The sequence below is a fragment of the Anguilla rostrata genome, chromosome 9 (assembly GCF_018555375.3).
Source record: "Anguilla rostrata isolate EN2019 chromosome 9, ASM1855537v3, whole genome shotgun sequence".
NCBI lineage: Eukaryota > Metazoa > Chordata > Actinopteri > Anguilliformes > Anguillidae > Anguilla > Anguilla rostrata.
Window position 1 is genome coordinate 20,478,302 of NC_057941.1, and position 27,926 is coordinate 20,506,227.

The 27,926-nt window shown below is 41.2% G+C and overlaps 3 protein-coding genes across 8 annotated transcripts in view; all 3 read left to right on the forward strand.

Annotated features, from left to right (window-relative positions):
• The first annotated feature begins 3,114 nt into the window (after nucleotides 1-3,114).
• hoatz (HOATZ cilia and flagella associated protein) lies at nucleotides 3,115-18,378 on the forward strand. Of its 5 annotated transcripts, XM_064350999.1 has the most exons (9): nucleotides 3,127-3,321; nucleotides 4,118-4,248; nucleotides 6,257-6,297; nucleotides 6,435-6,557; nucleotides 7,943-7,981; nucleotides 8,088-8,158; nucleotides 12,845-12,904; nucleotides 14,812-14,864; nucleotides 17,206-18,378. In XM_064350999.1, the coding sequence occupies exons 3-9, from the start codon at nucleotides 6,276-6,278 to the stop codon at nucleotides 17,270-17,272; spliced, it is 435 nt and encodes a 144-aa protein (XP_064207069.1). In that variant the 5' UTR covers nucleotides 3,127-3,321; nucleotides 4,118-4,248; nucleotides 6,257-6,275; the 3' UTR covers nucleotides 17,273-18,378. The 5 variants fall into 5 exon arrangements, with proteins under 5 accessions (XP_064207072.1, XP_064207069.1, XP_064207067.1 ...); XM_064350997.1 differs by having other exon boundaries at nucleotides 3,129-3,321; nucleotides 6,257-6,557; XM_064351000.1 differs by lacking the exons at nucleotides 3,127-3,321; nucleotides 4,118-4,248 and adding an exon at nucleotides 4,795-4,922.
• Nucleotides 18,379-18,515: 137 nt separating this feature from the next.
• On the forward strand, nucleotides 18,516-26,033 carry layna (layilin a). 2 transcript variants are annotated; one of them, XM_064350986.1, is made up of 8 exons: nucleotides 18,516-18,927; nucleotides 19,640-19,660; nucleotides 20,592-20,889; nucleotides 21,507-21,664; nucleotides 21,798-21,842; nucleotides 22,545-22,631; nucleotides 23,496-23,598; nucleotides 23,684-26,033. In XM_064350986.1, exons 1-8 carry the CDS (start codon nucleotides 18,852-18,854, stop codon nucleotides 24,030-24,032), a joined length of 1,137 nt encoding a protein of 378 aa, XP_064207056.1. In that variant the 5' UTR covers nucleotides 18,516-18,851; the 3' UTR covers nucleotides 24,033-26,033. The 2 variants fall into 2 exon arrangements, with proteins under 2 accessions (XP_064207056.1, XP_064207057.1); XM_064350987.1 differs by lacking the exon at nucleotides 19,640-19,660.
• A 1,295-nt stretch (nucleotides 26,034-27,328) lies between these two features.
• The window catches only part of LOC135263228 (serine/threonine-protein kinase SIK2-like), a 43,286-nt gene continuing 42,688 nt past the window's right edge, over nucleotides 27,329-27,926 (forward strand). The window contains exon 1 of the mRNA XM_064350967.1: nucleotides 27,329-27,827. Within this exon, the coding sequence (XP_064207037.1) occupies nucleotides 27,690-27,827 (138 nt within the window). The 5' untranslated portion in view covers nucleotides 27,329-27,689. The remainder of the gene's footprint in view (nucleotides 27,828-27,926) is intronic.

The window sequence follows — 27,926 nt, forward strand, 5'->3', positions numbered from 1 at the left end:
TCAACTCATGTGGCCTGTCTGTGGGCAAGTCTGAAAGTACAGGATGCAGAAACTAGCTGCCCTTTGCAACTCATTCTTCTTAATTCAAGCTTCAATGGATTTGAAAATATAAGGCCTGCACTGTATTAAATGTAATTGTCAGATTTACTTTGTCTGTGACCCACCCTTTGGTTTCCATTTCAATTAACACCGCTGCCATTATAGAAATAAAATATAAGCGTTTTGTGTTTGAAAGACTCTGTCAAATGTACAATGATATAGACGAGGTGGGTGTGCTGGGCTGTTGTCCCAGAGAAAAATAACATTGGTATCACTTTCATGCCCATTTGCTCAAAACTTAATAGAGTCAAAAAAAAAAGTCTGCAGTGTTCTGTATTGGCGACAGTAAATTATAATGCTATACTCTATGCCATTATATGTCAACACTGCTCTTTCTGGAAGTGACAATGGTTGAAAGGTGAGCACGTACCCCTCACGGTCACGGCCAGCAGTCATGGCAGCTTAAGATGTGGATTTAATTCGGAAAGGAGATACGCTGGGAATTGTCACTCAGGAGAGGAGAGGAATTATATGATACCGTTCTGTAAAGTACTGAAGGGTGGCGATTGTTTCTTCACCCACAGGCACAGAAGGATTTCCTCTAAATCCCACATGCTCACTCCCTCTCTCCTCTTTGAAGGGTTCTCACTCTTACCTTACGCTGTCAAGTCTAGGATTTTTCAAGCCCTTTCAAGATTGCATTCCATCAAATCAAGACATAAAAATTTGCATGCTGCAGAGCATGCCATCATCGGCTAAATATCCCTGAAAATGAATGCATTAAATCCAAATCAACCCCCCAGCCATCGTGATTAGGATGTGCGTTCTGAACCTGGATCAGTTTCAAATGCCATAATTTATGTAAAATGTGGAAATAAAGCTTTTTTTGAAGGTAATCTCCAGTAAATCTCAAAAAACTTTTCCAAGCATTTTAAAATACTTACCATATTTTTGAGAACAAGCATTTTCAAAGAGGGCTAGGAACCCTGTCTTTGACACAACTGTCTTCTCTTGTCAAGATGCTTCAGATCCTTTGGACTGTGCTTATGGACTGCCCTCTTCAATTCAAACCACATATTTTCAATTGGGTTCAAGTCTGAGGACCTTAGATGGGCAATTATAAACTGTTATTTTCTAATCAACTAACCATTTCCTGGTTAATTTTGAGACATGCTTGGAATCATTGTTTCTGGACAGAATGTCGTAGTACTTGCTGGAGTTCATGATTCAGTTGATCTTAACAAGTTCCCCAGGATGCAAAACAATTCCATAACATCAAAGTTGTATTGTCCAATTTCATACTTATCATACATAGATTTCTGATGGTGAGACACTGTGGTTCATAATGTGTCTATCATTTGATTGTCTTTTGCAGGATTTAGCATTTTTCAGCATTGTGTGGACTGCAGGGCCTTTGATAAGACCTGGATTGATCTTATCACTCATCAACAGTGTGCCAGGTAATGGTAATGGTAAATGGACTGCATTTATATAGCGCTTTTATCCAAAGCGCTTTACAATTGATGCCTCTCATTCCCCAGAGCAGTTAGGGGTTAGGGGTTAGGTGTCTTGCTCAAGGACACTTCGACATGCCCATGGCGGGGTTTGAACCAGCAACCCTCCGACTGCCAGACAATCGGTCTTACTTCCTGAGCTATGTCGCCCCAGGTGAAACAGGAGACTGTAGGATGTCCAATTTGATCTCATCGCATCTCTCTTTCCTCATCTGGTCATATGTATTTCACCAGAAGATACCTGGGGATATCCATAGGAGATATACTGTATGTTTACAGCCAGTAAAAAGATTGGAAAGGTCTTCCATGAGGCTTGTAAATACCTTCTCAAGGTAATATAGATGTACATTTTACAATAAAATTTGAATTTTTAATGTTCTGGTTCAATGGCCACATTTTCATTTGTATGGTGTTTATAATGTTCTGTTGGAGTTTTATAATCAGCCAGCTAAATCAAGGTATTTTGAGAGAGCCTATGTGGACCGCCTATGTACTGCTGAGCTTCAGCATACTGTACCGTGAGCCACTTATTTAGAAATCAAATAGGGGGAGAGTTCTTTTCTTTGAGAAAAGATTGTAGTATGATAGGAAAGGATGCACTGGATTAGTGCAGATTCACTAGTTATAATGCTAGAGAGCAGGGGTGCATGAGACAACCCCACCAGGTTGTAAGTTCTAACACCACTTGGTGTCCCAGTGGCATTGACACATTAAAGAGGTACTTTTGCTACTGGAATTTGAGCACAAGACAGAAAATTGTACAACAAACAAAAACAGTTTAAAAATGTAGTTGGATATTCAAGAAGCCACACGGAAAAATAGGCTAATATCTTTTTTTGTTTGTTTTTTTTTTTATGTCAACTGACCTGCTTGATTTTCATTAGTCTTGGCTGCCCTCTGGTGGGAATTATTTGAAAATGCTGTTCTATTCGAGCAAAGTTTGCAAACCACTACTGTTACTATGAATTCAAACATCCCTTGCTCAACCAGGGACTCGGGGAACAGTAAGGAGTGCTTGGAAACACAAAGAGGAAGTGTCAAAAGAAACTTAATACATAGTAGGCCTAATATGTATTATGGTAATTCAGTATGTGTTGGAAGACCTTCCAATAGTCTCTGATTACAATCTACAAGCTAATAGATCTATAAATTATTTTTCCCCTGCGAACAAATAGGTTTGAAATAGTTTATTATGACCGGTAGCAATTTATTTATTGTGTTTGATCCAATGACCCATTACTGAAATTTCACCATTCCAAAATTTAAACAAACTGATTCCTCCCGCCGTATCATCAAAACTTGACTTTTGGATGACAAGTCGTTGAATTTCAGCACATTGAATTATAGGCATTATGGAAGGCGGTAGATTAAGTAACGTCTTGCGTGTTTGCTCACATAATTGTTCGAACAAACAAACACAGTGCCTGATTAAATTATGGCCTGCCAGTATTGCGCTCTCCGGGCAAGTCCAGACACGACTCCGCGGAGGCAAAGCGTCCGTTCCACAAACACGCGTTTCTCTGGTAACCCCCAAGGCCAACACATTTGTCCACTCGCTAGCCTTAGCAAAATCCGCCCAAAGACAAACAAAAATGACGACAAATAGCGCGGAAGATAGCGCAGTGTAGATTTATTGTTTTATCTTCTGCAGAAGCCTAATTAGTATTGTTTGTTCATCTTTTTTTAATGAGTGACTAGACCTGGCAATATATTCCACAGGAATGCTGGGTTGGCCATCTGGCTTTGGGCTTCTTGATTGATGTGACAGGTAAGAATGATGCTCGCCGGCGGACGCCAGGTCTTAACAAACTCGTCAGGTAACTTGACTCACGGTCCTTTTGTCTTATTAGCTATAACGACCTTACCGACCGATTCGTAGCAGCCATACATTTAAACAGAGCAGAGCCAATACATTTTCTTTTCTTTTCTTTTTCTTCTTTAGAGTTTGCCCAATGCCCAGTTAAAATCCACACGTCATTTTCCAAAGACAAAGATGCTTACGTTAATGGCAGAATAAAAACGGTATTTACAGTAAGACAGTAGCCTGTGACTGTTCAGTCAACAGTTGTCCGTAACTTTGAAGTAGAGCGACGCACACATTAGCCTACAATTATGATGTTTGTTTCGTAGTTATATATATATATATATATATATATATATATATATATATATATTATATATATATATATATATATATATATATATAGATGAGTGACGGGTTGTTTCTAAATTAAAAATACTGATTTAGGGTTTAAAAAGAAGAGGCTTTATCACAGGAGGTCCGGCGAGGGTGGGTCATTTTTGACCCCGTGAGCACGATGCATAGCCTAATATAAAGGCAACGCAAGGGTTATTTTTTGTAGTAAGTTTTCTTTTTTATCAGGGTGAAAATTACGTTTGGAAACGCATTTGTTAAGTTGGAACGTGACGGTTGCCCAATTGTGGCCTGAATAAGAAAAAACATTAGATTACTTCCTTCTCTGTCCCCTTGGTAACCCCATGTAACATCCCTTGTTCCCACCGCCGCCGATTTTCCCGCTGTCTAATGGCTCCCGCTTCCGCAGGCGCTGAAATTTGAAGTTCAGTTGAGAGGCGAAGCCACTGCTCTCCCTATAAAATCTGCCTCCCTGCAATGGAATGGATGGAGTCGAAGCACGGGATTTCAACGACAGTTCAGAGACTATGCTACCGAGAGGTATGTGTGCCATAAACTTGCGCATTTTCATGTTCTGCCGAAAGTGTTCTTGCAAAACTACACATGCCCAATTAGTATGCTGATCATATAGCCTATTCAAATAGTCTGAGTATATTTTAATTGTAGGCTGTTAATACTTTTTTATTTTTGAGACTAATCTGTGTTTAAAATTGAAAGTGAAACGTTGCCCACCATTGTGCGACGTTTGTTTGCCTGGATATGATTAAATGTAGCCTATCGTTTTTCTTTTTTATTTGTGGTGAATAAGACGAGTTAGCCTACTTATTTCCCATTAATAGGCTCACCTATATAGGCTATTCAAGTCTGAATATTTGCGGCCTAACATCACATGCCACAAGATGAATGAACTGTAGCCTACCTACATGTCAGATCGGAGGCCAGTAAACTTGACCGCAACAAAGTTAAACACGCCCATTTATTTCCATGTTGCGTTAATTCGTAGTGTTTTTTAAAAAGACACCACTGGAACTCCACCTGGCGTTGTGACGTCAGTAGGTCCATGACTACAAGCTAATGTACACAAAAAGTTTCAATTGGAAAACTGCAGTGCTGAATACAAATGTGATGGGATTTGCTTGGTCGTGGAGTGCACTAATTTTTATATCTTAATTTAATTTATCACACTGACTGAATTAATATTTCTTCCTGCGAAGGTAAGAAGTTATGAAAAAAACTATTTTGCTAATTGCAAAAGCAACTTGCTGATTTTCTCATTCAATTTAACTAATACATTCCTGGTACATAGCATATTTGCCATATTATGTTTGTAATGCATGACATTTAACTGAGCCTTCCACATGCTAATGTGCATTTTCTTAGCATAGCTAGCTACTACTTTGAATCAATACTAAGAAAAATATGTAGGCTAGCTAAGTAATTAATGAGCAGGTTTTTAAAATGATTATTTTTACACCAATGTGGTGTTATGACTTGTTTCATATTCTAATTATAATGTTTTCCCAATATTCATATTTGTCAGGTGTCCTTTGGGGCATGGTGGCTGGCCACCACTGTTGGGGCTTGGTTTGTAGGCAGTGTAGTTAGCTGATTGTTTTTGTGCTAGTTGCAATCACTAACCATACTGCCAACACAACAGGCTACAAGCAGCCACTTGCCTTTCATCATCTTCCTGCACTGATCCAGTGGAAAGGAAACCTGGGATTTTAATTCAGGAATAATTGTTAGTCATTCTATGTGTCTATCAAATTGAATATTCTGTTTGCTACATTGAATTGGGCATTGCTTTGTGAGTCTGGATGGGGTTCAATGTGTCTGTGTGGTCACTAGGCAGTGTAGTTAGCTGATTGCAATATTCAGTAATCACTAACCACACAGCCAGGTGAACAACAGAAAAGACTGTCCACTGTGAGGCTTTCAGGCAAAGCAGGCACTGAGGCAATTTTTGTAGAATGTCTGGAATAACATATGCTTTCAAAAATAAAATGCTTGATTAATTAAACAAAATGTGATTGTGATCTTTCTGTTGTTATGTTTCCATGCATGTATTTTGTGCAGAAGAAATGGTTAATGTGGAATATGAAGGCATACATAGGCTAAATATGCAGTTGTCATGAGTTAGAGCAAAGTCTATGTTGGGTTTATTCAATGTTGCTCACAATATTTGTAGCCTACCATTTTATTCAAAATGAGTCCAGGTAGGCCATATTTGTTGTTTGAGTTATTGGTTGTTTGATCAGCGATATGACCATAGCCTTTTGTAACACTGGCCTAGTGCATTAGTAAATAACCATTATTATGCACAATAATAGTAGCTTAATAAGAAGAAGAAGAAAAAGAAGAACAACCGCAAGAAGAGCAACAAAAACAGCAACAACAATAATAATTATAAATAAATGTATAAATAATAATAATAGTAATACTTTATTAATAATACAATTCATTCTGAGTCGCAATGAGCGCATTCGTCAAGCAGATTAGGGGGCTTATAACTTTGATGTTAACAGTAAATTGGTTTTCTGAATTTCAGTGGCAGTGACTGAACGCCAATGTGTCCCGAGCGTCTCCATGGTAACAAACCACGCGCGTCTCTGTTGATTTAACTTCACTTCCTGGAGCTGCAACAAAAATGTCCGAGACCCAAGATAGGCACGGTTTGGAACATGCTGATTTAGACAATTATTTTACTGTTTTTGCTGGATCCTCAGAAGAAGATGTGTCATACGCCAAGGTCTTCTGGAGTTCTGTCACTCTACAGCCACCTCTGGAGTCGCGCCTGGTTTCGGCCGACATCAGTCAGAGGTTGAAAGTAGCCGGGAACCCTCAACATTGTAAGTGTTACTACTAGTAGCTAATAATTTTCTAGACGACTTCGTATATTTATAAAAACAAATTTTAAAAAAAGATCTGCATTTGAAAGTTTTCTTTATATGTATGACTACCAGTTGAGGGCTACGCCTCGTTTAAAATCCGATTTGTAAACGGGAGAATTCGCTGTAACCTTTTTTGCGTGGGGGGTGGGGGTGAAAGAATGAGTTGATATGTAGCTCATTTGCATGCATATATTTCTCTATTTGTACAAAATGTTTTTGAATCACTGATACATTCAGTAGCTTACGATACATGGTCTACATCCCTCACGTACGTAAATATAGCCAATGGTAAAGTGAAGTAAGGAACTGTTAAGTAATGCTATTTTTCATATAACTGGACATGTATGATGAGTTTCCCTCTACAAGCCTTTAGATAACACTGTGTCACAAACGGTTATGAATGCCACAAACACATTACGTCCCATATTAGTTTAAGGTTAAGGACTTAAGGTTAATTACACTGACTGGGTCACAGAAATGATTCCTTTAATTATTAGAATGCCATATGAAACCACGGTGGATTTCTACATTTTGAAAAGGAGTGTAAATCAGGCTACAGAAACATTAACCAGTGCTGTTCAAGGCTTAGAAAATACCATTCAGCCAAACCTGCGGTATGTCAAAATCAGTTTGAGGGTAAAATTATGGGAGCAGTTAATCATGTTTTTAGTAGGCCTATCTTTCATTTATCAAAAAATTGGTCAGAATGAGAACTACCAGGACAGTCAATAGGACCACGTTTAAGATGGCCCAAAACAAAGTAGCTATGATAGGATGCTGCATTCTAATTTTACATTAAATACAGTTAATAAATATAATGTATTTGGGAAGTGGGGTGTGTGCTGGCGATGCAAGAAAGAAGGAAGATCTACAATTTATGTCATTCTGTTTTCCAAATTTATGGAAACACTGGCAGGGAATGCTTTTGCCAATTAGCAAAAATGTTAATGATAACATTGCCTTTGGTCCCAGTCTAGCTCTTCTTGTACAGAACAAATAAACTGGTCAATCGGGTGCCCACGGACCGCATGCCAAAGCCACATATGAAATACCTTCCTCCAACTCAGTTCTTTGCAAAATTTACTGTGGATTGCAGTGTGAAAATAAGCAGGGTGGTAACACCATGTTTTTCAGAGGAGAACCACGGATGTCTACAATCTCCAAAACTGGTAGTGGGGATCAGAGCTGTGGTTGCAAATAGTTGGACATTCCAAATTAGGGTGGGAATTGGATATGTTCAGCCCCATTTTGGGCGCTAATATTTGTAATAAAAAAAGTAGTTGTGCACATTACTCTGTATGAGGATATGTAGTAAGCCATTAAATGTAATGTTCTTTCTTCAGATGTGAGTACTGGCAATGAACCCCCTGTCCTGGACCTAAGTGAGTATGAAACCAGATCTGGATTCATACTCATTCATACTTGTACGTGGAGTCAGTGATGTTTGCTGCCCCACGTTTGATGTCAGAGGCATTGTACCTCATACAGGAAGTGAGGAGAACCTCCAGGCAGCGTATCTGAAGGAACGGGCAGAGGAGAAGAAGAGATACCTGGAGATGGTGAGATTAGTTCTTACATGACACCAGCACATACTGTGTAAGAGCAGTGTTTACCTGACACCAGCACACAGTGTAACAGCAGCAGTTCCCATTCCATCCCAGCAACAGTCAAGCTCCTTGCAACATTGCCCTCGTATCTCGTGTCTGGATTAATTTAGTTGACCATTGCCGCCACAGCTGGAATATCACTGTCTGTCGGCATTATGTTGTTATTTCCCCATATCCTTTACATTGCAGGCATTTAGCAGATGCTCTCACCCAGAACGACTCAAACAACTGTTTTTTTTTTACATAGCATCCATTTATACTGCCGGATATATACTGAAGCAATGCAGGTTAAGTACCTTGCTCCAGGCTACAATGGCAGAGTCCTACCCAGAAATCAAACATGTGACCTTTAGGTTAAAAACCAGTTACCCATTATGCTACACTGCCGTCCCATCTACTGAAGATAATCACTGCACGAAACAGGAGTCTTTTTTAACTGTGCCTTTTAAGCTCTGGTTCATGTGATTAGTAGGCAGTCCCATTCCCTTGTTGCGTAATTAGCTGTAGCCTTAGTAAATAAGATGTTAATTTCACACAGACTACGACCACAGCAACATACCCTCACCAGGCTGCTTTTTGCCCTGTGAGTTTTATGTACGTAAATTGGGCCCACAGTGTTTAAGATCAGCTTTTACCTGATGAGCCTTTACATGAAAGTCTAGCCATTAGGATCAGTGGGCAAGGTTTTCCTTTAGTTAATATCAAGTTGTAGCCATGTAAATGGAATGTATATTATATTGGACTTACAACAAAAAATCAGTCAGAGAAAGCATTGCATTGAAACAGCGTGAGGTTAGCAGAAATTACATTGGAGTTTAACAGCTATTCTTAAAGGTAATAGAGAGGAAATCACCCAGAATAACAGTATTAGAAGCAATATGCTTAAAATATGCTGGCCTGGGATTTGGTCGTTAGTATAGGGTGGCGTTGTGGTGCAGTAGTTAGCACTGTTGCCTCACAAGATGGAGGTTCCTAGTTCAAGTCCTGGCGGGTTTGCTCATGAAAATGTTTGTCACAAAAAATGTTGATGGGGGAATCCCCCACATTTTACATAGATAATAACATTTACATAGGCAGTTGCATTATACATAATGTACTGTGTCCCATTTCAATAGTTACTTTTAACGGCTGGCAGGGGCTATGTGAGCTGGACCAGAGTGTGCTGTGGTTGTAGATGCAGTACGTAGCTGGCGAAGGATGACACCAGATCATCAGTTTTGAGCGTGAGGGCCTGGCAGGCTGGGGGCGGGAAGGGTTCAGCGTAAGCTCCGTATCGCGCATTAAGGAAATGAGTCTGGCGGCATCACCCACCACTTTAAGATCCCAGTAGTAAGCTTGATAAAGAGAGAGAGAGAGGGAGAGAGAGAGTGGCAGAGTTAGAGAGAGAGAGAGAGAGAGAGAGAGAGAGAGAAAGAGAGTTAGAGAGAGAGAGTGGCAGAGTTAGAGAGAGAGAGAAAAAGAGTTAGAGAGAGAGAGTGGCAGAGTTAGAGAGAGAGAGAGAGAGAGAGAGAGAGGGATAAAGCTCCACTGCAGTGCTCTGCATCTTAGATGAGCTGGGGGTGGGGGGTTCCTCAGCAAATCTGCTGAGCTTGTGTGCACATTTATACTGTAAATGGGAGTGCCCTCTCTTATTTTAAAAAATGAAAAGCTTTTTTAAAGCTAAAATCAATTATGATTAAAAGCTATTGGACTATACCATTTACTGCATGTGTTACATTTGCAACCTAACTGGCTGAACAATCCATTGCTAAATAATAGAAGCTTTGTGATAACCTGGTCTTGTGATTTTCACTTATTGTGAAAATATTTTGCGGCCAATATTTGTGTTTTGTCTTCCAGGAATTTAATGGGCAGGAGACGTGCTTTTGTGCTCCCCTTCGCTCCAGCCTGGTTTCCTTTACTCTGGAAACAGCAATTTAAAGAAGAGCCACAACCTTACCCTCCCTTTCCCTCCTCAATCAATCGCTATTCTCAGCAAATGACATACGGCCTCACCCTGTAATAGCCATTTTCACAGAGACACCCCAACAAGAAGCCATTAAGATCTCTCATATATTATACAACATCTATATAAAATTGCACATTTGACAATGTTAATAGCCAGTATTTTTGGTGTATGTCCAAAAGCGCTTTCCTGGAATGTTGGTTTTCAAGTCCTATAATGTATTGTCCCTGACAAATACATTACGTTCATTGTGAGCATGATTAAAGAGAGTAGGTTTTCTGTGGTTACACCGAAGGAGCCTTCCGGCAGAATGGCTGCTCTAACCGGCCCCTCACACCGAACCTGCGTGACCTCATGAGAAGTGTTTTTTGCAGATAGTGTCCCTGGACTCAACCCTGCCCCTTTTCCACCCGTGATTAATGCGTCTGAGGAGCCTCTCCTGAGTCCCACCCTCCCGCTAGCCAACTTAACTAATCTGATTAGCTGGGCGAGGCTGTGTACTCACAGATCAATTCATCTGAAAGGGGTTATGATGATTAGGGAGGCATTGATTTATCCCCCCAGTGCGCCCGTTACCGCCGGCCCAGGGAAGCGGCTCATCTTTCTCCTGAGGAGATGTGACAGTTCCTGCAATAGACTAAATGCTTCCTCGCAGCCATGGCCAGCCCTGCCTTATTGCCGCTAAACCAATATACTAATTGCAAGGCAGGAATTTAGGTAATCGTTGACCTTACTGACCCCACCATCGTCCACATTACCTCAAGACTAAACAAACCCCATTGTAGTTTTTTAGTGGTGCTCTTGTAAAAATTTTCCTGAGTCAGAGACCATCAGCCCCCTGGTCCAATGAAGCATCTGCCCCGTGGGGCCAGCCCACAGGGCGTCGCTGCGTCCAAAACCTGTGATCAATCAAGAGCCCCCAGAAATTCAGGTTTTTTACATGAAAAGTGCTTTTGCACACTGTCTGCAAAACTGTGTGAACTTTTAGTCATTTAATTTTATTATGTAATAAATGGTATGCCATGGTATACCATCCTCATTCCTCCTACTTCTGGATTAGTCTCAAAGGGGCCTCCCTCCAGTTCATGGAATAACTGTGTGCCCTATTTTCCACATACACAATATACTTATTATATTAGGTGTTTTAGAAAACATACAAGCTATTGTTGTTGCTTTTATATATCATTGGCTGCACTTCACATTATTATATAGCCTACTAATTACGCAAATATTGTGAGAAAGTGTAGTTGTCCAATCTAGGTTCTGCAACTCAGTGTGACATCTTATAAGCAAATATACAGTATTTTGTATTGTATTATATATATTATAAATTATATATAATTAAAGAAATTGGAAATGGATTTTCCAATTTGATAATCCACAAAATATTTGCTGTTTTCATGTAATTCACGTAATGATATGGCCCTTCTATTTGGGGTTTTATATTGTGCCATGAGTGGGCCAGGTTTTCCTTCAGGTCAGAGTTGTGGGTCAGGGCAGATTGATGACTGTTTCTCTGTTCTCCCATTGAGAGCAATCATCCTGCAAGCCGGTAAAGGGTAGTCCTCCGGAGAAGGGATCAATTCAGCCAGAGTCCTCTTAAGTAATTAACCTTCTCCTAGGGCTCTGTGAATCACACCATTCCACAGAGCCTTCTCATTTTATACAAGCAGACCTTTCTTTGGAAAGTCTGTCTGCTCATAGAACCAAGGACACAGAACTCTCCCAAATGTTCATTTATTGCCATATGCTAAAAAAGAAAAAGAAAAAAAAAAGTTTAAATGCAGATTTCAAAACAAAGTTGTGCTTATTTTAATTTTAAGATGCTTTTATTTGTTTTCAGAATGTCAGTCCAGTCCAGTGTTTCTGCAAAATGGCTTCAGACAAATAACAATTAATGAGGCACAAGGTTTGTGTAAGACTGCACAACCTGATATAATTCTAATTCATTATGGTCATGAAGTACATTTTAGTTTGCTAACAACTCATGAAAAAAGAATGTGAATGACTGAAGATAATATTTTAAAAATACAAAACAGCATTACAATACATGTACAAATGCCATTTGCTTGTAAAATTTGTGTCTTTATAACAGATTAATCAGGTACCATTGAACATGAGTGTCCATTCTGTCTGCAACCCCCAGCCAAGCGCTAAATCAGATTTATGAGGCTCGTTTGGTGACTTGAGAGATTTGATTGGCCCAGACTGACAGCTGCTCACTTCTCAACAGGGGGTCAAATCAGCCTCTGTGTGCCTTTGAGCTTCACTGAAAAACAAGCCACACATTTCTTTTATGAAGGGGTATCTCCCTGTCTCTTAGGGAATTCTTTATCTCCTTCTGCTTCTTCATCTTCTTCTTCCTCCTGTTCTTTTTGATTTATCATCAGGCCACTCCCTCTGAAACTGGCTGCAGGTTGTAAGTAGGAATTGTCATATGATCAATCTCCAGGCTTCTGTGAGCTCCTCTGTCACATGTCTCTAACAGACCTGGGTCAACTACATATTTGTTTTGGATTCAAATACTTCTCTGTGCTCTATTGATCTTTCCTGGTAAAATTGAGCCTGCCAATATGACCAGACAGTATTTAATTGGTTCCAATACATCAGACAAGATCAGTAAAGCTTAGAAAAGTATTTGAATCCAAAACAAATACGTATTTGACACAGGTCTGGTTCCTAATCTGTTACAGGCCAAACACCGAGACGAGGTCATCGCCCTTCTCCGAAGACAGAGGGAGGAGCGGATCAAGGTAGAACATTTTGTGCCTAGTCAGCCATTGCAAGAAAGAATAAATAAAAAGTTTTAAATGAGGATCAACGCAACTCTTTAGCGTAATCTACTTAGATAATGAATTCTGGTTTTGAAAGATAAAGCAGGGAGGTTAAATCACCGCCCGGTCTTCTGCTAATACAGTCATTTCAGATGATAATGGCGGAGGCAGAAAACCCCATTTCCTCTGCGGCAGCCAAGTGTTTCATTTAACGTTCATCCATTAGAGCGTCCATCCCTAGCCCTCAGCACTTTTCCCTGAGGGCTCAGCACTTTGAGAAGACTGTGTGTGTGTGTGCGTGTACGCGCGCGCGTGTGTGTGTGTGTGAGTGTGGAGGGGGGAGGGGGGTCAGTGAATGTTGTCATGAGGGAGCCAAATTAAATCTTCATTTCCCCTGGGGCCCTGGCTCCTTCCCTTAGGGATTGTTTGTTGTTGTGTGTGTGTGTGTGTGTGTGGGAGGCAGTGTCAAAAGGGGCTAGCAGGGAGATCAGGGTGAGCCAGACCACTGGCCTGCACGTGTTTCTTGTTCCTGCATCTGCCATAACTGGTGAGCGAATGTGACTGAGTGGACAGGGTGCTGAGTGGGCAAGCTAGCTAAGCAGATGTGTAAAGATGAATGACAAGGCCGGAGCAACGCCTGTATCATGGTGGTGTTTTGCTGTAACAGACATCCATGCTGCATTCTCAGCCCGCTAAGTCCAACTGGCTATGTCCAATCTGTCACATTAGATTATTTTGAGAAAAATGTTTGATATCATTTTTTATACTGTTATACTTATATAAGCGTAGGCAGTGATATTATTTAATTCTTTGTTTGCCCATTCAATGTGTGTGTGTGTGTGTGTGTGTGTGTAACATGAGCGTGAAATGAAAAATGTGTTATTGGATTTTTGTAATCCAATTCACCTCTCAGTTGGGTGCCATTACAGGGATTCTGTTTCTGTTGATGCTTTGCATTATCTGTTATACACATCAAGTAATACTACCTGATATTATAGATACACTAATTTGCTTCTTCCCAGAGAACACCCTTAGGTGACATTTACAATCCACTGCAATAAGTGATTCAAATAACACAGACATCAGTGCATCTGCAACAATATCTGAAAGTAGCGGATGTTCTACGGTCTGCCTATAGACACTGTCATCGTGTTTATTTAAGACATGCTGTATTACTGAAGGTGAACAAGACAGCAAGTGTGAATGCAGCCAGTGATATTCTACCGTCATTATAAAATAATGAGTTAATTTAGTTGTAATTAACTTAATTCTTTCATTTTCAATAATTTTCTCATTTAGGGCTCAACCAGAAAGTAATTCATTCAAATTTATATTTATATCATTAAATACTGCTCCGACAGATGTATTTTCATTTTCAGAAAAGAAACTTATCGCGAAAAACATGGTCAGTGTAGTTTTTACCAAATTTATTTCAAAATGGAGCAAATTGTTCATTTCGATGGGGACTATTTTCAATGTCGATGCCACGCATTTGGATAAATTTGATATTTTCACATATTGAGAAAGTAATCACTGTCACAAAGTTGTTTCAGTAAAAAGTACAAAGGCCAGGTCCATTGTAATGAGGAATTATGCTGACCAAAGCAACAGTATGTCTCTGACTTGTTTTAATAGTTTCATGCACAACATTTGAGTTCCATGATTACTGGGATATTGGCTATACCTGGCATTTGCTAGATAGACATTACTTGTTGGTAGGATAAATTAATTGTATGTTTTAGTCTTTTCATAGTTTTTTCAAGTTGATCATAAGAAAAATATAAAATTGCACCAGCTTTATCCTTTAACCAATTTTTTTAAATTGTCATTAATGATGATAATTACTTCTTTTTTTTGACAGCCAAAATATGTTCTTGTTTTTTCAGAAAGAGATGATATCCTTGCCGTATAAACCAAACCATTGCAGTGTCCACAGGAGGTAATTCATTTTAAATATGTAATTTTAGCAAATAGTTTTTTTTTTTTTTAATTATGATTCTTCTTTCTAAACATAGGCGATGATATTATTTAATTCTTGGTTTGTCCTTTCAAAGTTTATGTGTTTGTGTGTGTGTGTGTGTGTGTGTCTGCGTGTAACGTGAGCAAGAAATGAAAAATGTGTTATTGGATTTTCGTAATTCACCTCTCAGTTGGGTGCCATCACAGGGATTCTGTTTCTGTTGATGCTTTGCTCTCTTCAGATTTACTTTATTTGAACTCCAGGCAAGGTATCATAGGGGGAGGAAGAATGCGGTCATAAAAGTATAGAGCATCTTTAAAGAAAGATGGAGGGGCCTGTGGTGGTCATAAAAGCATAGAGCATCTTTACAGAAAGATGGAGGGGCCTGTGGTGGTCATAAAAGTATAGAGCATCTTTAAAGAAAGATGGAGGGGCCTGTGGTGGTCATAAAAGCATAGAGCATCTTTACAGAAAGATGGAGGGGCCTGTGGTGGTCATAAAAGCATAGAGCATCTTTACAGAAAGATGGAGGGGCCTGTGGTGGTCATAAAAGTATAGAGCATCTTTACAGAAAGATGGAGGGGTCTGTGGTGGTCATAAAAGTATAGAGCATCTTTACAGAAAGATGGAGGGGTCTGTGGTGGTCATAAAAGCATAGAGCATCTTTACAGAAAGATGGAGGGGTCTGTGGTGCACAGTAGGGCACGTATTGATCTGTTCATCAGTGAGGCAGTAACCCTCACCAACCAATAATTTACCACCACGCAAAGTGTGGGCATCGCCATTTTGCTGATACTGCTGGCATGAATCAACAGAAATTAAGGAAAAAGACACAAATAGGTCTTCTTACAAATTCCTGGCAGGGGATGATATAATCATGTGTGTGAGTGTGTGTGTGTGTGTGTGTGTGTGTGTGTACTAGCATGCATTTCAGAGGAAGAGCAAGAGAATGTGTATGCGTGTAAGTATATTTGTGTGAGTGAGAAAGACTGTGTGTGTGTGTGTGTGTGTGTGTGTGGGGGGGGGCGGGAGGGGGAGGGTGTTTGTTCAACTGCCCATGAGTTACAGAGAGTTTATGTGTGTAACTTCGAGCACACACATGTGAAAGAGAAGGAAATATTGTACCAGTCTAGTGTTTTTTTTTTCTTTTTTTTGTGATTCTCCAAAGCACTGACATCACTGCGGTAAAACTGAATAGTTTTTGTTGGTTTGTTTGATTGCTTGCTTTAGTCCTTAAACGATCAATGTGGCTTCCTTTTAGCCTCCCACTTATCTTTATTAAGTCTTACTGCAAACAGTTTGTTGATCCGTTTAAGGCAGACAGGAGCGAGAGCAGCCGTTTGTCCGGGCCAGAGAAAATGGAGAGATGCGGGGCGTTCTTGTGGAACGGTGTTGTCCGCTTGCCCGTGTTTGTCTGCGAGCGAGCGGTGTAACGCAGCTAATGAACTTTGGATAGATTGGGCTGCGGCTACACCGGAGCCTCCCGAGCGTTGCCTGGCCGACCACCGGGAGAGACCCTCCAAACAGAGAGTGGCTAGCCGTCCTCGCGGCTCTCCCTCTCTGGAGACTGCAGTAAATGGCCTGTTGGCGGAGTCGAGGCAGGGCTGGTTAAAGCGCATCGATTTGCTGCCACGCCACATTAAATAGAGCCCGCGTCGATTACGGTGTAGGCCCGGCTAATTTAGCTTCATTGCTGGGTAGCTTTCCCTTCTCGTCCGTCATTCATTCATACTTAATGGCCTCTTTGTGTTTGTTTACGCATAGCGGGTAAAAAATGAAATACAAATCACAGGCTGCAGCTTAACTGCTGATCTGACACAATATTAATGTGTGTTGGCCAGTGACACAGCTTGCTGTTTGGGGAGCTGGCAGAGAGAGTCGGAGTAAATCGTTGTTCAGCGACAGGCCAGGGGACTCCTGCAGCGATTATTACTAATGTAACAATGAGAGCAGCATGCGCCATGCTCCCTATGATGTGCCCTCGGACAATACCATTTACACCACCTGTTTGTCTTCTGAGTTGCCCAAACCACGTATGCATAACCTGGTTGGTCCATTACGGCTGTCTAACAAACGCTAAGCATTCTTGTTTATTCTTTGAGTTGCCAACACGCCAACCTAACACTGGCTTTCTGATACAAGTGAAATAAAGCCTGAAACAAGTGAAATAAAGATCACAGCTAAATGGGCTTCTTTATGGGAATGTACACCAATGCTTTGGGTTTTTTATGACAATTTGTGCTACAGGCGTAGGCTACCTTTCCAGCTTGCATGGTGCCTTGAATGTGTTCCCACTTGATTGCCCATTGTGTTGCACCAGGCCACCTCCGCTCAAGCACCCAGAAGACATCCAGCAGGACATCGAGGACGTTCGAGGGCTGGTCTAGTGAGTCTGCTGTGACCGAGGGACACGTTGCCAGCCCACTGCTCAGCAACACCGGGAGAAACACTTACACTGCAACATAACCGAAGAAAGAGAAAGCATTCCAAAGTAGCATGCTGCGCTAGAGCTAATAGTCCAGACAAAAACAACAAAGGTTTTCACTGGTTCCCACCAAAACACAAATCTTATTCACATTTAAGATACCGCTGCGTAGACACATCAATGAAATGGAGATAATGAAGTCGTGTATGAAAAAATATATACATTTTAAAAGGAGGCAGGCAGCTATAGCCACATTCATCGGACCAAAAGCACAAACAACAGTATCGTTCTGCCAAAGAAACGATCCCAACATTGCACAATGGCCTTTCTAACTGTACAGAAAAGTGATCTCATTCTGGCTCTCAAATGGCTGAATCAATCCGATGTGTTTTATTGGTCAGGTTAGATCCTGAGTGATGTATGTTATGACTGCGGCCTTATTCGGTTACATTGCTGAAGGTTTCATTTGGCTGGCACCCCCTTGTGAGCGGGAAAGAGACAGTGCGAAGAAGAAAAAGCCATACAGATGCACAAAGTTATTAGGTCATGATTGCAGCCATTTCTCAGTTGTTTATTCAAGTAAATAAGGGGCCTTCTGGTAAATGAGGGGACTTTTGTTATTTTCTAAATAGCTGATTTATTTTTATATTTAAAAACAGATCAGTTTCTCACAACATTGTGCTCATTGGCATTTGAACACAAGACATTGAGTTACTTAAGTCCATTGCTTAGATGTCATTATTATTATTATTATTATTATTATTATTATTATTATTATTATCAGAACTCTAATCCACTCCCTGAAACTTGCTGTTGTTTGTGACTGGAAAATTTTTCATGTTTTCTTTTAAACTGTATTTTTCAATAAATACATTTTTCAATAAACATATGATACGTTTGTTGTTCTCATTATTATCAGTAGTAGTAGAAGTAGTAGTAGTAGTAGTAGTAGCAGTAGCATATAAAAAATCTGAACGTTTTGTAAATGCATCCGTTTTCTGGGTATTCATAATTACATAATTTCATATATATTAAAAAGTAACTTAGAGATCAATAAATTGTATGTACACAATGGCCGACGTTTTTTTTTTTTTTTATTGAATGGGTGTGGGGTGCTTTTCTTCATTGTTTCAGAATTCATATGAAGAGACCGATGACCGTGTTCTGCGAGATTGTCAGCAATACAGATTATAAACGATCACTTGTTTGATTGTGCACTATCGATTGCGGATGAAGTGTTCGCTCTCTCTCTCGGTCAACAGAAAGACTCGCTGCTGTAATGGATGACGCTGTGACTTGATCCCACGCGGCTGTCTGGCTCCCCTCTCTCGCCTCTTTTTCTTCATTCCAGTCTGATCGGATGTCCGCAAACAGGTCCGCAACTTCTAACGGGAACCACAGCTGCTTCTCTGTCTTTCAGATTTCTTTTTTGTGTATTGTATACTTTTAATGACCATGGCTAAAACGACAGTTGTCACTTTTCATCGCATATAATTTATATGCGCTTTGCTGGCATCCTAGAATTATGAAAATATGAAGAAATGGATTTTATGAAACTACTCGGGACTGTGCTCTCTGTATGTTGCTACCCAGGCACCGCATTCAAACTCTTCAGTGGTAAGAAGCAGCGCTTTCAGGAGTCGCTACAGAATTCGTTGTATAATATTGTGTACACTGTCTACCGCTGTTGGCTAAATTTGAAAACTTCTCTTATTATTATTCTGTATTTTCTGTACAGCAGCTAACCCAGCAGAGGTTTTTGATTTTGGGTCTATGAAACATTTGTGTTTTCAATTTTCTCAAAATCTTCAGCTTTAACGTTCATTTAACAGGGCTCCTTGTGGCAGTGTTTTGTGTGTTTGTGTAGCCTACAGAAATATAATTTTCTCGGCAACAGTGGAATCTTTTATTCGGGATAACCTCTGGGGTTAAAATTAATTTAGAAACTTCGCCACTGAAATTCAAGTTAAAACAGGCTAAAATTGATTAATGTGTTTTTTACAGTTCCGCCACCAGCTTACTCTCCCAAGCTTTGCCCAGCTTTGTACAGCTAGAGACCAGCTTTGACCAGCCACAGACCAGTTATGACCAAATAGACGTGTCGAAATCACATTTTAAACAATTCTTAAACCCGCTTAGAATCCCAGCTGGTCTTAGCTGAATTTTTTTTAGCAGGGTTCTTGTCAGATCTCTTATTTTGTTGTTTCGTAAACTCCGAAAGAAAGCACGAAATTTGTATTTTGAACGCCGAGCAAATTGTGTCTCTCGTTTTTATGTCCGTACTAGTTTGCTAATGTGTCACTTGTCACCTCCTGTTCTCCCTGTGAAGCGGACTTTTATGAGCCCAAAGGTACGTATAGGCTACTTACATAGACGCTCTTGCGGTTTGAAAGTGCTACATGAAGTCGAATCACTGTCTCTGAATGAAGCACGGGGACCGCATTCTTAGCACGTGGGATGGGGCATTCCAGCTGCGGATAGTGGAAAACCATCAGTGAAATGCTTATTCGTTTGGAGCAAAAATGCATGTGCGCAGTAGCCTATTCTTGGTCACTGAAATATCAGTTCCCTCAACAATTCATTAGTGTAGGCTAAGAATTGTTGTTTTTTTAGTAGTGGGATATGAACGTTTGGAATTTCATATTTCAAAATCATTACATCGTTTTAGATTTAAGTTTATATAAATATAAAACTAACACAAAAACGATGCTATGATTTTGAAATAGAAAAAATAGTTCGGCCCCAACATTTGTCCAAATTCACGCGCCAAAATAATAAAGCAGTCAGAGCATGCAGCCGCAGCACGTCAACCAGCTGATCTCCCAATCAATTAAAGATAATACAAATTAAAAGGCCCCAGCATGATAGCTAGTCCCGTACTGTCTGTGCTTCATAGAGCAGTCTACTGCACAGGTTTGGTGTTGCCATATGTTCTGCCTATAACATTAATGGAATACCAATTTGCACATAATCTCCCATTTTCTTTTAACTCGGTTGTGGTCAGTGTCATTGTTTGCGGTGTGTGTGTGTGTGTGTGTGTGTGTGTGTGTGTGTGTGTGTGAAAGAGAGAGAGAGAAATAGTCACACAATTAAATGTTGAAGAACAATAATAAATAATAATAATAATAATAATAATATAAACAGATCGGCTCCCGCAGAACAGACCGGCCCACCAGGAGTATTCCCGCCCTTCCCGATGGCCAACCTGCACCTACTAGGTATCATTCTTCTTTCAGCACCTTGCCAGTCAGTCTCTCCTTCCCTCCCCCCCACTCCCACAGGCCAGCGCATCTGCCGGCGGGGCACAGAGAGGCCCTGCTACAAGATAGCGTACTTCCAGGACATTCAGCGCAAGGTGAACTTTGAGGAGGCCAGCCGGGCCTGCCGCAGCGATGGCGGAGAGCTCCTCAGCATCGAGACTGAGAGCGAGCAGCGGTTCATCGAGAACTTCATCCAGGAGCTGCGGGCCTCCGACGGAGACTTCTGGATCGGGCTCCGCAGGAGCCAGGGCTACCAGGAGACCAGCAGCGACTGCCCCGCGCAGTACCACTGGCTGGACGGCAGTCAGGCCACCTTCAGGTGTGCAACGGAGAGCTAGCGAGTAGCGCATAGCGCCAGCGGGGCCGAGGCACTCCGTCCAGCAGCAGGGGAGCAGAAGCATGTCATCGATATGTGCATGGCTCTTCCACACTCTTCTGCAACAGAATTTTAAATGCCCTACCTGCAGCAACTAGGGCCGACAACACTGACAAAGATTGGATTAAGAGTCAGTGCTGTATTGCTGTGTTTTCTGTGTCATAACACACCCCTGCTATTATCCTCAGAGGTCAGACCAAGTCCCTGGTCTAAAAGCTGCTAATTTGAGTGGTCAAGATAATCCAACTATGACTTAATAGAGGACTCTATATGGAGTGCAGTAAATGCCTCATGGTGGATCTTGATAAAGCATTTGTATTCGGTGCAGTGAAGCACCATGTGATCCAGAATAGAGTACCTGACCATCCCAGTACAAAATGAACCCAGTGCTACTGCTGGGTGGTGCATAATTGGTCATAATGTCACCCAAGTAGAGAAGGCTTCATTCAGCAGCAAACCTCCCTATGATGGGGTTTTTTTTTTTTTTTTGCTTCTTCTCCAGGCTTTTCATGGTTTATACAGAGTGTGTGTTTATATATGTGTGTGTGTGTGTGTTTTAGGAACTGGCACTGGGACGAGCCTTCGTGTGGGTACGAGGTGTGTGTGGTGATGTACCACCAGCCCTCTGCCCCGCCAGGCCTGGGGGGCCTGTACATGTTCCAGTGGAATGACGACAACTGCGACACGAAGAACAACTTCATCTGCAAGTACACCCGCGGTGAGCAGCCGTCTCCTCGTCAAGTCTGCTCCTGCTTCTAAATTGTTTAGATGATTAAAATGATCTGTTTAAAGGTTTATTCATATTTGTGATAGTTTAACTTCCCTGCGTAAGCTCTTAATCTTGCTTTCAGAAAAACAGCCAGACTCCACAGCAGCAGGGAACCTCACACAAACAGGTAAACACCTGCAAAATCTGAGAAGTCCTACTGGGCCTTCAGCGAAATGTGAAGAGTATTTTTCTTTTCAGGGATATTTTGTTAATAATTCCATATTTCATAGAGTTCTGATGTTAGACTATCAGGTAAAATAAACCTTGTCTGGATTACACATTCTTGGTGATATTGTGATATGATTGTAGTTATTATATTTCCATGTTGTTCTGTATGGCTGCATGTCTTGTGTATCGTATAGTTGTGGTATAATGATGATTTAGAGGTGCTTCCATGCAGTGCGGATAAACATATAGGGTTAGCCAGGTGCCAGGTGCCAGTCTTCTGCCACAGGGTTGTCATTTTCAGGGAACCTGAGATAGAAAGACATTTGGAAACATTTTTTGTATCTGTTTCTTGCCTTTGTAACGGCACCAGGAATGCTGACTGAGGGACTCCCAGAATTGCTACAGGATAGATATTAATGTTTCCTTGTCCATATGTAGATTTAAAACTCTTTGGTCAGACCATTATTCTCATTGAAGAATCGGTTGTTAAGCAATGACACCTAGTGGTTATAGAGAGACAAAATGAATTGGTTCTCTCTCTCTCTCTCTCCCTCTCTCTCTCTCCCTCTCTCTCTCAACAGTGGATTATATTATTGTAAAGCATTTATATGTTTTGTTTCTTGTAGTTGCAAAGTGGTTTATGCTTATTAATACTTTTTAGATTCTCCAACCGTATCTCTGAGGCCAAAATACCCAGCAGTTACTGTTGACGATCCCAAAATCAAAGTAGAAGTGTCTCAGTCCAAAGGTACTAAAATACTTTTTACTTTTTAAATAAATTGAATGACAGAAACATTTTGATTTGTTCCTGGAATACAAAAACAACATACATAGGTAAGCCATAAAGCCTTTTGAAAACATCAATAATTGTCCATTTGAGACATCAAAAAAAGGTCAACTATGAAATATTAAGAATGTGTTTTCTAACATCTATGTTTGACTATTATGTACATAATATTAATTTATATTTCTTTCAATAACATTCATATGTTTTACTTGTGACAATTTCCTTTTTAAAAACTGTTTTGTGACAATGTCAGATTAAAAGTCAAAGCAATGTTAATAAATGGTCAAATATGAAATTCAAAATATTAATGTCTTTTCTGACATTTTATTAGAAATTAAATATATTTAAATATATTTAATATCAATATATTCCGTTTTAGCTCTGATATTGTATTTTATCATATATATATAATTCATCTTGGTCACCCTTCTTTTACTTGAAAATATGATTGTGTTCATATTTATTTAATTTTTTTAATTATTGCATTCAAAAACCGCATTCATTCATTTACTAAGTCACACATTCACTAATTCACTCATTAAATAATTTAGCTTCTCTCTCACTCACTCACGCTTGTGTATGTGCCCACTTACTGACTAATTTAGTCACTGACTTATTTACTCAGTGACACACTCACCTAATCATTCGCTCACGTACGCGCTCAATGACAGGCTCTTGTATTATCACTGTTTTACCACTAGAGGGCACACCTCTTTGGTTAATTCTTGTAATCATTTTTGTGATATATATAACAGCTCATTTGGCCACACAGGTACAGATACAATTCACCTGAGTCTGATTGTGCGTCTCACTCCCACCTCTCAGGCAGTGCCCTGAATATTGCCTACATTGTCCTCCCCACCATCCCTCTGCTGTTGCTGTTGCTGGTGGCATCGGGGGTGTTCTGTTTCAAGCTCCTGGCCAGGAGGTATGAGTCACCTGTTTTCCACTGTCGGGGCTCCAGCTGCCTTCCGTGGGGCACGTCATGTTCACTGTGTTCCCTGTGTGAGCAGGAGGAAGGAGCAGACCGAAACGTGCCCCAAGGAGCCAGGGTACTGGGTGCCAGCTGACCGCTGCAACAGCCCCAGCCCGGACGTCTACAACGTCATCAGCAAGCAACACGAGGCGGACCTGGCAGGCACTCGCCCAGACATCAAGAACACATCCTTCCTGGGCTCGTCGCCCGACACTCCGCCCGGCGATTACGACAACCTGGCGGGCAGGGACACGGAGAGCGGCTTCGTGACGCTGGCCAGCACGGAGAGCGGCTTCGTAACCAACGACCTCTACGAGACCTATCAGAGCCGCGGCCGATACTACCGTGAGACGGGATGGGTGGACAATGACATCTACGGCTACTGAGGCACTTCCAGGGACCTCCACTGTGCCCCAAATGTGTCTGCTTCTCCCCAGACTTCCGCCCCACTTTGCCCTGTGGACAGGTTCACAGACATGGCCGAAGATAACCGGACTTGCAGGCTTGCCCGCCCATTGGCTGGGCCCAGTGCCTCCAGTCCAGCTCGCCCAGGCTCACGGCAGAGACCATCTTCCCTGGCAGGCATCCTGTGTGGAGGCTGGGGGCTGGAACTTGGACACGTTAGCAGGAAGGGCAACACAAAAAGCATGATACCAACTTTGATAGTCCTCTGAACAATACTTCTTCTTTCGTCTCCCTCTGTGAGCCTTTCTTCAAAAATGCACACAAGGACACACACACACACACACACACACACACACATGCATGCACGCACATAAATGCACATTCATAAACTTTCTTGTATAGCTGGATGGCTGGACATGATTTCCTACTTTGAGCAGAACTGCCAGCAGAGACCTGCCAATCAACATGCAGTTTTGCGCAGGTAGCACGGGCAGTACTTTTCTTTCTAAAAAAAGAAAAAAAGAGGCGTGTAAAATGTACAGTAGCAAGCAGGCTGCCAGTGAATCATGTGCAGTTTTGAACACTTAACATCATTTGGACAGAAAAGGTGGTAGCACGACTTATAATGGGTTTGCATGGCTCAGTTATACTGCTTTTGCCTGTGTTTGGACAGGTGGGGCTAAGGGTAAGATTGTGTCCACCTTTACTCAACCCCGATCCCCCCACCCCCGTAGATAACTTGTGCCTGACCAGTTATTTCCCAGAATCCCTTATGCACTAAGCTAAACTGGAATGCATTTGGTATGATGCAAGTCATGTGTATGAAACATCAATAAACCAGACAAAAAAAATGATTGTGATTTTTATCAATTTTTGAAAACTGATGTTAAAAAGCTGCTGAAATTAAGAGTCATAGAAAACCAAGAATTGCTAATTGAGGCATGCAGGTTTGTTCCAGTACTGCATTGAGTTACAGTTGATTTTATGGAGGAGAATGAAACAAAAAAAAGTGGTGCAATTGGATTTAGAACTAATTTTCTAGCAAGCTTGAAAATTGGCATAACTCAAAGTGGACTGGTGTCCCCCATAAAGGCCTGTCCAATTTAAATGTGCCACGGACGTGTAAAGTGACATATTTATCTTTCTTCTGAGTCAGGCATTGAACACCATATGGCATATTTAACGTCAAGTCTATTTTTTTGTGTACAGGTGGTATTGATGTTACTACTCAAGGTGCATGTCTCAGAGATTTGGTCATAGCAAAATCGAGGATCTTCCTAACTTGTGCTGTGTGTGAGTGCTGGCCAGTCTATTCTTTTGGTCTGGAACAAAGAGGCTTGCACTTAATTCCATGCAACCAATAATATGAGACACTGCATTCTGCTTTGAAAATGAATTTACATATTGTCAGCATGTGGAGCCAAGGTATATCATCCAAGTACTGTATACCGTTGACCAAATATAGGAGAGACTAGCAGCAGAGAGTATTCAATACTACACAATGTACTGCGCTGACCAATATTTAAAAGGATTCCTATGAACGTTCTATTCATAGGAAGATTCCTCCTGTGAATAGCAAATTTAAATTCATGAAGGAAAGGCCATTAAACATCGACTATAATTTAGATATCGATGTAGAGACCAAGTTTTGGAGAAGAATGTTTCAAATTATCCTGAAGAAACAATTTCTTTAGCAATCAGGAAACCATAAATACAGTTTCAAGACAATACGAGCCTCCAACCGTAGGGTCGCCGAATCCTGACGCCAACTAATGAAACATTAAAAGCCTGTACAAAATGAGCCCGAGCGCGCGGGGTTAAACCCACTCGCTATGGGGAGCCCAAGTAGGATATATCCTTTATTGTCTTTCGTTTCGAACTTTTGTGCGCACGAGCTTTGTTTTATGACCTCATGATAGAGCTGACCAGCCCAACATCTGCGTTCTCGACGGTGAAAGAAATTGTCAGTTTTCAAAAAAATAGAAAGAAAGGTCGACTGTATATTACCGTGCATGTAAATGCGCAACGCGGACATTCTGATCAGGTTGATCTTTAGTTTTATGGTACCTAAACGTGGATCGCAGAATTTTAACCGTTAGTGTCCTTTGCACGCGGCTTTGGAAAGGAGTCTGAAGCCTGAAAGAAGTGTTGTATTTGGCTGAGACCAATCAGAGATAGCGGGGGCGACAGAAGAAACAATTAATGTCAGGGGAGGATGCTAGGGGAAATGGAAGGAAGCACATCTGGAACACGCATGCAGGAAACGGGTCAATGATAAGGGACTCGCCGCGCACCCAGCCATGCTGTAGCTTAGCGCCAGGTCTATATGAATACTTAATGATGGCAAAAGCAAAACTGTGTGAACGATATGATCTATAGCTGAGGAATCGCTTTAGGTCTTATTACATTAATTTATCACATTAATTATTACATTCATTATTGTATAGGCTATATAACTCTCTGAATAATTTTATATCTAATAAATGTTGTGTTTATAAAGAGCCACTGTGTTTGATTGAAAATGCCTTCTTTTCTTTTGTGCTCTGTACAGCTATCAGAAAGGACAGTAGATGACGCTGCTCTACTGCTGTAGTGTGGTAAAAGCAGTCGACTATTGTACAGACAGTTGCGTCGACCCAACCGTCACGCTAATCAGAAAACATTTACTGATGTGACAAAACATGCATGCATTCTTTATTTGTCGCTTGCGATTTTTTATTTTGTTTTATTCCGTTTTTAAATTTCAAACTGAATAAAATATTTCACATATTAGCTGACACGTATAGATTATTTAGGCTTCAATGCGTAAATGTGGCTACATGGTTAAACACCAGCCAACGTAGGCTCGGTAGCCTATTGGCTGTCCAGCGATTTAGCAAGCTATTTGCTTTGTGGAAGTCTGAGATGATAACTTGTGTCTCATTCGAAAGGACAATATAACGTTAGTTATAGGCTACCGAACTCGACTGCATATGTTGTCGGATCTCGACATTCTTAGCTGAACAGTCCACATAAACCATGAGTTCATGCAGCTAGTCAACACGTGCGTATTTTATCTTCCTCCTATCTTTCACTTCAAACCCTACAACAAAAGCTTTTTATCAAAAGCTCGAGTCGGTAATAGTCATCATATCAGCGCTGGTCGAGCAAACAGACTGACAGCTGATTGCAATAGCTGGCGTTTGACGTAAGCGGTGAATCTGGTTGTCTTGGAGACGAATTGGCACTGGACTGTGGAACGGCTTCAAAGGTCCGCCCCCTGTACAAATACCCCCAGCAGCTCTGACGTCAATGCACGCCGAGTGGAGAGAACACGATGCCGTCTGCAAGAAGTCATCCCGTGCCCCGACGCTAGTAGAACTGCAGACCATACTGTCAGCCTATAGCGCCTTTGTACTGGAAGGAGCTATGTGACTGACCGCGACACTCGATAATGCCGGCTGTACCTCTGTTGCACTGAATGCGCCCTCCGCAATGTTCAAGCTGGCTCGCGAATTGAGCATTTTGCATTGTCTGTTTTTAAGAGGCAGAGTTTAGCGGACGGTCTCTTCCCCACTTCTGTTGCTTGCAAGACTACAGTCTTCAGTAGTGGGTCACCCTTTCCTTTCTGAAACCCTCCCCTCCACCCCCAATACAGCATGGTCATGGCGGACTGTCACCAAAAACCGATGCTTCGGGGTCCAGTTCGAGTGGGCTTTTACGATATCGAGCGCACTTTAGGAAAAGGAAATTTCGCTGTTGTGAAGCTGGCGAGACATCGCATCACTAAGACAGAGGTGAGTATAGTTACCTGGATAGTCGGTGAACTACGACTTGCTATCTAATGTACATTTCCACAGCAGCAGTGTACCACTTCTTTCACTTGTCATACAAAT

Coding starts and splice junctions, on each gene's coding strand:
- layna (XM_064350986.1), top strand. CDS start 18,852: ATGGATTTTATGAAACTACTCGGGACTGTGCTCTCTGTATGTTGCTAC. Junction 19,661..20,591: donor GGACTTTTATGAGCCCAAAG/GTACGTATAGGC, acceptor CCACTCCCACAG/GCCAGCGCATCTGCCGGCGG. Junction 20,890..21,506: donor GGCAGTCAGGCCACCTTCAG/GTGTGCAACGGA, acceptor TGTGTGTTTTAG/GAACTGGCACTGGGACGAGC.
- hoatz (XM_064350997.1), top strand. CDS start 6,356: ATGTCCGAGACCCAAGATAGGCACGGTTTGGAACATGCTGATTTAGAC. Junction 6,558..7,942: donor AGCCGGGAACCCTCAACATT/GTAAGTGTTACT, acceptor TTCTTTCTTCAG/ATGTGAGTACTGGCAATGAA. Junction 7,982..8,087: donor ACCCCCTGTCCTGGACCTAA/GTGAGTATGAAA, acceptor TACCTCATACAG/GAAGTGAGGAGAACCTCCAG.